General features: G+C 38.6%; 1 protein-coding gene across 1 annotated transcript; it reads left to right on the forward strand.

The window, feature by feature from the left end:
• Positions 1-1,842: 1,842 nt before the first annotated feature.
• LOC120478149 (NUAK family SNF1-like kinase 1) lies at positions 1,843-9,969 on the forward strand. The gene is given in 8 exon segments (XM_039669946.2): positions 1,843-2,031; positions 4,037-4,157; positions 4,297-4,448; positions 5,548-5,613; positions 6,544-6,663; positions 9,007-9,139; positions 9,213-9,780; positions 9,782-9,969. Coding segments are annotated over 8 exon segments (1,386 nt in total). The 3' UTR covers positions 9,819-9,969.
• The last annotated feature ends 189 nt before the right edge of the window (positions 9,970-10,158 follow it).

Raw genomic sequence — 10,158 nt, forward strand, 5'->3', positions numbered from 1 at the left:
CAACTCAAACCTTCAAACCCCTCCCAGGGGGTAAAGTATAAATTGAGATGTTTTTTTTTCTCCCTGAGAATATATCTGTGACGATTCTTCTTTTCACTGAGAATAATGAGTCCATTTATAGGTTTCCATGGAGCGATGACAGACAGATGAAGGAATCATCAAGAGGAGCAGCCAAAGGATTCCTATAAGGGGGATTTCAGTGTGCAGGTACCTGGAGTATGTCCATATAGGAAAAGTGCTAGGGGTCATTATCAGAGTCTTTAAAGATCCATCCCAAACCACACCCACAACAGTCCCATAAACATAAGTGTGCCAAATATCACACATCTTTTAATGAACTTGTGACACTTCACTAACTCACAAACACATGGACAAAACACACGGACAAAAAGAGTACAATGTAATAAATATAACAAAATATAATAAGGCAACATCTTATTTGTCATTGAGCCATAAAAGTTGTCCTTTCAGCTTTTATTTTTATTTTCACAAAAAATCCCAGAATTTCCTAAATTCCCAAATTTGCCCATTGGCCTCTGTCCATCATGGTCTCCTAATCATCCCCATATTTATAAATTCCAATTGGCTTCATCACTGTCTCCACCAGTAAGCTGCGGTGTGGTGGGCGTTCTGGCGCAATATGGCTGCCGTCACATCATCCAGGTGGATGCTGCACATTGGTGGTGGTGGTTGAGGAGATTCCCCCTTCTATGTAAAGCGATTTGAGTGCAGAGAAAAGCGCTATTTAAATGTAATGAATTATTATTATTTTTATTAATATAATAGCATCTGAAGGGTTGAGATTGACCCTCCCCTGTTCAATGAGATTAAAGCACGGTTGTGTTTACTGACAGATATTCTTGAGTCCAGGTGAAACTGAATGTGGTCTCTGGTCACTCTTTCTCTCAAGGCTTGGTTTGTATACTCATGGTTTAGAGGTGAACAGACGCTAGATGAGGTGGACTAAGCCACACGAAGTGGTCCCCTCTCTCATCTGGCACCCTCCCCAATCTATCAGATCTATCAGGGGACCTATTATGCCCTTTTTTTTACATGATTAAGTCTGGTGTTCCCAGAACATTTCTGTGAGGTTTCAGCTCAAAAACGTCAGACACTTCTGTAGCAATGGCTCATTGTGTCAGCAACTGACAATGTGTCTCATTACTTTCTCGGGGAACCAGGTTTACATAACCCTATAAGTTACCTTTAAATGTTTGGTCTCATTTAATCACATCAATAGCCTACTAATACAAGCTCAGCAACTAATATGAAATACTATGTTCAGTTGTATTTGTAAATTATCATAATGTCAATCAAATGATCTTTGACATAATAAGAATAGATACAAGTTGAATAAATACAATTTGTTTGATATTTTATAATTCAATGCAAAAACAATAATCTTCGGTGTGGCTTAAGTGTCCAATTCTTTTATTATTATTATTATCCACAGTAGGCTACAGAAAAATTCTTAAGCGAGAATAAAAACAACGTTCTTTCTGAAGAGCAAACCATGGATGTAAAAGCCATTGAGAGAGTGATTTTGTAGGGTTTACTGTAACTAGGTAGGATTGAGGTCAGCAGTCCCATCCATCAGAGTCTGGCTGTTGGCACTGATGCGCGTCACCTGATGATTGACAGCACTCCACCCCTCCCACTCAGAGTCTCTCACCATCCCACCGCATAAATATTGGCAGAAGATGTTTGAGACGTTCAGCATAACAACATGCTAGCATCTTTCCTATTATTTTATTCCCGTAAATGTCAGAAAAACTATTTTTAAGTCCGTTCAAAACAAGGCTCACTTCCCAGGTGAGCGGAGCCTCCGCGCGCGCGGTTGCCATGGAGCAGCAGCGGGTCACTGCCGCGGCCTCCACACACACACCGGAGGAGCGAGCGGAGGGCCAGAGTTCAGTGAAGAAACACCATCACACACACAGACTCAAGCGCCGGTATGAAGTGCTGGAGACGCTGGGTACGGGCACGTACGGCAAAGTCAAGCGCGCGGTGGCGAGACAGTGTGGAAAAACGGTGAGCGACATTGTTCTTAGTTTTGAATTCACATGTCACTAATTAAATGCTGATATGAATGAATCTATCTATCTATCTATCTATCTATCTATCTATCTATCTATCTATCTATCTATCTATCTATCTATCTATCTATCTATCTATCTATCTATCTATCTATCTATCTATCTATCTATCTATCTATCTATCTATCTATCTATCTATCTATCTATCTATCTATCTATCTATCAGGAATTTAAACAATTTGTTTTCAATAACTGTAAAACACATGGACATAAAATCTTGAGGAATTAGAAATATTCCCATACAATGATTACCAACCAGAGGAACCCCATGGAATACTTAAGGAGGTTTGGGGATTTTTGATTGTGCTTTGTTTGTTATACCTTGAAATGACTTTCTTTATTATGAAATTGGGTAAAATAGCCTAGTTGCTTTAACAAATTCAGTTTTTACTGTAAGAAAGAATTTGGGTTTAGTTCACGATGAGATTGAAATTCAGCCATACAAAAACGGCAAATAATTTTGCTTTTGTGAAGCATCCGATCTGGTTTTGTGGATTTGTAAATAAGTTCACTGTTACAAGAAGGTCTTTATTTGAGAAAATGTCAATATGACATGTCAAAACAAGTGTCTCAATAAAGGGAGAGGAGACCTCATCACCGATTTTCATCCACAGTATTGATTGTTTTAAATTTAAAATTTAATCATTATACAGCAATTTTAATCATAATAATGCAAAATGACATCGGTTCTGGTTCTAGAGTTGATGAAGGCATACTTGAGCCTGCTGCTGAGATAATAAATAAAGTATAAATGATGCCTATATAAAATTATAATGATTTGACAAAAACTTTTGCAGTGAAAATCAAGAGTTATGGAAATGTATGGACAGAAGTTCTGACAAAAACAATAAAGTATTACATTTCAAATTTAAAGTACGCATAAATAAATAAAATCAATAAATGATTTAACTTGAAATGCTGGAGTATTCCCAAAAATATGGCGATAATGTTTTTTTTTAAAATTATTATAGTACCTAATAATGGCAAAATTGTATTGATTTATTTAATAAAAATGTATAATGACTTAATTTTTCTATTTTAAAAGAGTAATATCCAGGATGTCCTCTGACGTCAGTTCTGACAGCCTGTCTGTCATTCAACACAACTTAACTTAGTTAATTACTCTTAGGGTCTTACTTTTGGGGTCATCCAATAGGTGCTTTGTGTGTGTGTCTACTGTACTTAGACCTCATGTTAGCACACTTAATTAAATACTTATCACTCAGTCTGTCATTAAACAAAAACAAAGAAGATATTTCCCCTAGCTTGCTGTCTGCACTCTTTCACAGCCTGAAAACGTTAATGGAAAAAACGGTCCAATCAGATTAGAGCAGCAGCTGAGCCTCTCTCTCTCACTCTGTCTCTCATCTGGACTCAGAGGTGAAGTATTCCGGTAACCAGGAGTCTTTGCATAGCAGGCATTCCTGCAGACAAACACTAACAGCATTCAGAGGAGGCTTTAGTGCTTTGTGTATGTGTTACAAGGGAGCGAGGAGTCTCTCCACATCTCCAGATTGGGGTCAAAGGTGCTTGGCAGATTCCCAGATGCCACTGCCAGTGCCGTAATACAGACAGCAGGTTTCGGCCACCTCCGTTAAAGTTTTTTCAGTGATGAAATTTCGATATTTCATGCTGTAGACCCGCTCAGAGTGGGTCGAATAGACTGATTACTTTTGGTGCCGTGACCCGGATGGGACGGGAGTGAGGTTTAGGGGGGGTGAGTGTAACAGATTTAGGCCAGTAAGAGCTGTGTATGTAAACTTCACTCCCCTAGCCTCAAGAGTGCACACTAAGAAGAAATTTATTCAAGTCAATCTTAATTGCATTTTCCATGTTTTTTTTAAATAACTTAATAAATGAGCATCACATAATTGACCCATATTCTTACAGACATTTGTGTTTGTTCAATGATGTGTTTGATTACATTGTGTCTTCTTCAGGTGGCTATTAAATCCATTAGAAAGGAGAGATTAAGGGATGATCTGGATAGGGCACACATCCAGAGAGAAATTGAAATCACCGCCTCTCTTACGCACCCAAATATCATCCGCCTATACGAGGGTAAAACACAACAGTATCACATTACGATATTGTTTGTCGCATATCCTAATGCAAAATGCTGAATCATAGAGATTAAGATACTCTCGCTTTTCAAAAACCCAACAAATGATTCATGCAATGTGTGTGGATATGTTTTCAGTGTTTGAGAGCGTGGAGAGGATTGTGATGGTGATGGAGTATGCGAGTGGAGGAGAGCTTTACGAGTACATTCAGGAGAAACAGAGACTGTCAGAGGACGAGGCCAGACACTTCTTCGGACAGATCACCTCTGCTGTGCACTACTGCCACAAAGTAAACACATTTACGTTCTTAAAGGGATAGTTCACTTTGAAATTCATTTTTGGTATGTTTTAGCTCACCTCAAGGGCATCCAAGATGTAGGTGTCTTTGTTTCTACAGTAGTTTCAATTTTGATATTTTTAGGTCAAACCGTTCTTGTCTGTCAGTCATTTAATGGAGGTGTATGGTCACCACCTCAAAGAGCATGTACAGAGAAGTCCAAATTAAACATATCAAAAATTCATTTCAAAGTGAACTATCCCTTTAAATTCTCATGGCATTAATTCTACATATGAGCAGTTTTTCTTGAATAGGGATTTCAATCATGACAATTCTCTGAGTAGATTAAAACAGCATTTTATTAATATGAATGATATGTATAGGCGTAGTCTGCTAAAACATGCACACAAATAAAGGCACTAGGATATGAGCTGCTACAAGGAAAGTCAGGAGAACCCCCTTGCAGATTTATAGGCAGGTGGTGCTGGGGACGGGGAGGAGCGAGAATGCAGAGCCAGTTCAGGACAGAAATAAAGAAGTTGCATAGAGTGAACAAAAAGATTGTTTGGCCATGCAGCCGGCTTTAGGAGAACCAATCAGCTGCTCGGAAGAGTTCATTATGTATTTCACCTACAATTGCTAATAAATGTATTAAATGTGCACAGTCAGCATTTTACTAGTCGAATGTACCTGAATGTAACATCTTTTAATAAACAACACTCAAATTATAGATGGAAGTTCAGTTCAGTTAAGCTGACAAATTTGTTATTAGTAACTTTTATTTCTCCTGAATACACCCTAAAAAAAAAAGAGTAAAATTATGAAACTTAATAACAGTCAAAATACTGCAAACAGAAATTAGTACAGTATATAAATGATATATTTATATCTATAGTATATGTAAATTGGTTATATAGTATATTTTGTATTTATATTTAGTAGGAATTTCTATCTCAATGCAGTCTGTACATTAAAATCAGCCTTGAAGTCAAAGATTTTTCGATATTAGCACTACGCTGTAAACACATTACATTTGACAAAAACATTGTAAATAGGATTTTTTACATTTAATTAAAAAACAAAACTTAAGAAATCTCTTGTTGTCCCTCAGAATGGTGTGGTTCATCGTGACCTCAAACTCGAGAATGTACTTCTGGACAAGGACTTAAATGTGAAGGTAAACAGTTCAAGCCCAAACTGATTCATGAAGAACTGACATTATGTTTCATGCATTTTCATTTTCATTATCACATTACAGAAACTGATGAATCCTTTGAGAAAAGCAATTCAAACTTAATGCACTTGGAATTTTTTTAAATCATTAGTACGGTGGACAAAATAACAGAAACACTATATAATATAAAGGTAGAATTATGCTTGATCATCTTCATTTTCTTCCTGGAATCTGTCAAACATGCCTTGAACTATTTTATTGGACATTGTTCTTTCGCTTACTTTTGGAATTTTATTTTTGAGGGATGATGAAGTATTAATCGACTTGATTTCAATCAATTACTTTAGCACTGTTTATTGGAGCATCATCATCCTAGTTTATGGGAGCATTATAAGGGAACAATGTTTGCATTATTTTGCACAGTAAAACAGCTTCATTCCTTGGTCATTACAAACCGTATTGAGCAATCATTGGATCAGATGACACTTGCAAAATGCTTAAACCTCACCATGATTCATAGTTGGTAACAGACAGGTTTGAAGGCATCCTTTGTCTCCATATGTTAACTGGATGTAGGAAATATGATGAAAGATGACTTTTATTCGTTATACAGAGTCTGCCCTGAACAGTTTTTGAGTCACAAAAGTTTCATTTCATATGAAAGCACAATTTAAGTCTAATTGCAAGAAATTCTGCATAAACCTTAATCATATTAATATGATAATTTATCATAATATGATTAATCTCCGCAGCTCCATTTATAATTTTAATTCTACTTTAAAATCAACCACCTTTCATTTGGACGTGGACATTTGCTATCTGTATCCACCCTGTGTGAATCAGAAAGAGATTTTATTAAATAAATCGATGCAAGACAAGTCACCCATTTTAATACAGAGTTGATTAATCACTAATTGCTCTGTTTGTTTGTAGCTAGCTGACTTTGGCTTGTCCAACCGCTACACGCGAGGCCGACGTCTGGACACTTTCTGCGGGAGTCCCCTGTATGCTTCACCAGAGATCGTCAACGGACTTCCATACCATGGCCCTGAGGTGTTGATCAGTCTCAAAAGTTTGCTACTTATTACAGAAATAATAAACTTCGAGATAATACTGTTAATTGGAGTTAAATGAAAATATATTATAGAAATTAAACAGAATTATGTAAAATTAAGAATGCTTTTTTGACCTACTTAAGTACAATTTTATAATTACTTCTATTGGCTTTAAAATATGGTTTAAAGTGCGCTGCTTAATGTACTGACAAGCATTTGGGGTAATTTTTTTAATGTAATTTCTATCCCCCTCAGACCTCCCGAAACAGTAAAACTGCACATTTTATTGTGGCCAGCCTAAGGCACACCTGTGCAATAATCTTGGTGTCTAATCGGCATCTTGATATGCCACACTTGTGAGGTGGATGGATTATCTCGGCAAAGGAGAAGTGCTCACTAACACCGATTTAGACACATTCGTTAACAATGAGAAATAGGCCTTTTGTATACATAGAAAGTCGTAGATCTCATAAAAAATGCGGGGCAAAAACAAAATTGTTTATAATTCTGTTCAGTGTATTTAAATATAATTGTAATTGCAGATTTGTAATGACAAAGCTGCATTTTTTTACATTTACTTTAAATGTAACAGTGCTTTAGGGGGCTTTCACACTGGCAGTTTAGTTCGGAATGGGGGGAAAAAATCGCTAATGTGAACGCTGTCATAGGACACGGGTGCGCACTGGGGTACCGGATCCGAGACTACGTACCTGGAGGAGGTGGTCTGTGTTCGGTTGCTTCCGAACCGTGCCGCGGTTCGCGTGAATGTGAAAGCAACACGGATTCGGGCGCACACTTGTTCAGGAAGTAAAGTATCCTGCGCATGCGTTTTAGCTTATTGTGATGTATTCAGTTAAATAAAACACTTGTAAGGGATGATAGTGTTGATGAGTGTTTACCTTAGATATGACTATGAGCGAGAGTGAGCCTGCAGTGTATTCGTGCATTGCGCGTGGAATCGGAGCAACACATTTGGAAATCCACTGTCTCCTCAAAGAGTCTGTTTGCAAGCAGCAGAAGTCCACCTTATGTGACACACGCACAGTAAACCTTTATTGTTCACTCAACTGTGCATAATAGTAGCAAAGTAATAAAAAAAACACAATATTTACCCACGTTCTGCTTTCTGTCATATGGAGTGCACATTTGCGATGACGTAGGATGCACGCAAACGCAGCAGGGTTCGATGGAATCAAGTTGAGTGTGAAACCAGACCAAACCTGTGGGGGGCGCCAGGAACAAACACACTCTGGAGTGCGTTTCCCGAAAGCATCGATAGCCAACTATGGTCGCAAGTTCCGTTGTTATCTGCATAGTTTAACGAGTCGGTGTTTCCCGAAACCATCGTTCCAACGGACATTCGCAAACAGCATCGCAAAGTTGGGTGGTTTGAACGACAGCTCTCGACCTGGCATCGTTTCTATATTGCATGACATTTGGAGGTAATAAATCCTTATCTTGAGCAAAATAAGCAAGCTGACAGTCAGTACAACCGGTGCCTTTCATTTAGAATTCATACAAATGTAATTTACGTATTTTAGTTTGTCAAAAGATTGGAAGTAACGTGTTTGAAGAGTGCGAACGTGCATGCTATGTATACTAAGAACGAGCCAAATATTGAGTCTGGTAATAAAGCAAAATAACTGAGAACAATTAGAAATAGTCCTCAGATGACATGTCTGTAATTTATATAATATATAATTTTTCATTAAAAGTAGTTATTACTCCACCACGTGCGAAACCAACGTGGTTGAACGATGCTTTGCGACAGTGAGTTTCGGGAAACAGTCGTCACTAGCTAGTTGATTTTTCCAACGATGCATCGTACTACGGTAGCGAATCAGCGAACTACGCCGTTCTACGGGAAACGCACCCCTGGCTCGGACCGCAGCAAACGAGCCCAGTGTGTACAAGCCCCCTTAGTTTGTTAGTCACCACATCAAAATAAGTACTCCTTTAAAACACAACAAAAGATTAGTAAAACGTAATGATTTAAAATATACTTTTATTTCTGTCACTACTCGCCCTCATGTCGTTCCAAACCCATAATACTTTCGTTCATCTTCAGAAGACAATTGCAGATTTTTTAGATATGAAAGTATGAGTTTTCCGTCCCTCCATCGAAAGTCTACGCAACTACAATTTCAAGCCCCAGAAAGGTAGTAAAGACATCATGAAAGTAATCCGTGACTCCAGTGGTTTAACCTCAATTTGTGTTGAAGGTGCTTTGTTTGCTTAGTCTTTTAATCTCCAACTTGCTTCTTATTCACAAGGGCAGGCATTTAATACTTAAAATCCCACTGTTTGAACAGATTCTGCATGTGCTCCTCTTATGTCCCAGGTGGACTGTTGGTCTCTTGGTGTGCTGTTATATGCTCTGGTTTACGGCTCCATGCCCTTTGATGGCACGAGTTACAGCATCCTTAAAGAGCAGATCCGCCAGGGACGATACAAGACACCTGATATCCCATCGGGTGAGATTCATACCATATATCTGCTCTCCATCATAAGTGAGAATTTCCTTGACTCTTTCCATTCTTCCTACAGAGGCCTATTCATTGATTGGATGGATGCTCACAGTAGAAGTAGAGGACAGAGCCACTATGGAGGACATAACCAACCATTGGTGGCTAAACCGAAACACTCCCAACTTCCCAGATGCTTCATTCGCAGGAGTTACAGAGAGTAAACCGTGTGCTTCTACGCTACCGAGAAAGAAACACAAGGGACGGACACTCATCGGGTCTTTTCTTCTGCCATCTCTTGAAGCTTCTTCTCACAACCAGCACATGAAACTGCCAAAGAAGGGCATCCTGAAGAAGCTCTACCATCAGGTTGAATACACATCTCTCTCTGAGCACTCAGACGGGTCTGCTGGGAACAGGAAGGCGGACACTAGCGAAGATGTGGAAAGAATTGGGACAGACACCGGGAGAAAGAGGAAGGGCATTCTGAAGTGGAACGGAAAGTTCTCCGGTGTTTCTCCAATCACAACGGCTCCTACGTGGTCACACGGTTTCAGCAAAACCCGCCAAGAGTCTGATGGAGGTGGACAGCTGGAGATGGAGTTTGAGATCAAGATCTCCATGTGGAAAACACACGCGTCTACAGGACTAGTTTCCCCAGAATAGCCATTTTGATCATTTACACTGACTATAAATGTATGAATTCAACCAATTAAAGGAATAGTTCACTTCTGTCATCATTTAGTCTCCCTCAAGTTGTTTCTTTCTTCTGCTGAACACAGAGTAAGATATTTTGAAGAATGCCGGTAACCAGACAGTTGATGGACTTCCATAGTAGGAAAAAAAATACTATGCAATAAAATACTCAAAAAAACTATAAAATATATTCTTTTGTGTTCAGCAGAAGAAAGAAATTCACAAGGGTTTGAAACAACTTGAGGGAGAGTAGATGATGACCGAATTTTCATTTTGAAGCGTTACGTCCAAATCTTGCTTTACATTTTGAAGTTTACCAAGGTGAATCATTT

This window comes from Pimephales promelas, chromosome 20 (assembly GCF_988280905.1).
Source record: "Pimephales promelas chromosome 20, fPimPro1.hap1.1, whole genome shotgun sequence".
Taxonomy (NCBI): Eukaryota; Metazoa; Chordata; class Actinopteri; order Cypriniformes; family Leuciscidae; genus Pimephales; species Pimephales promelas.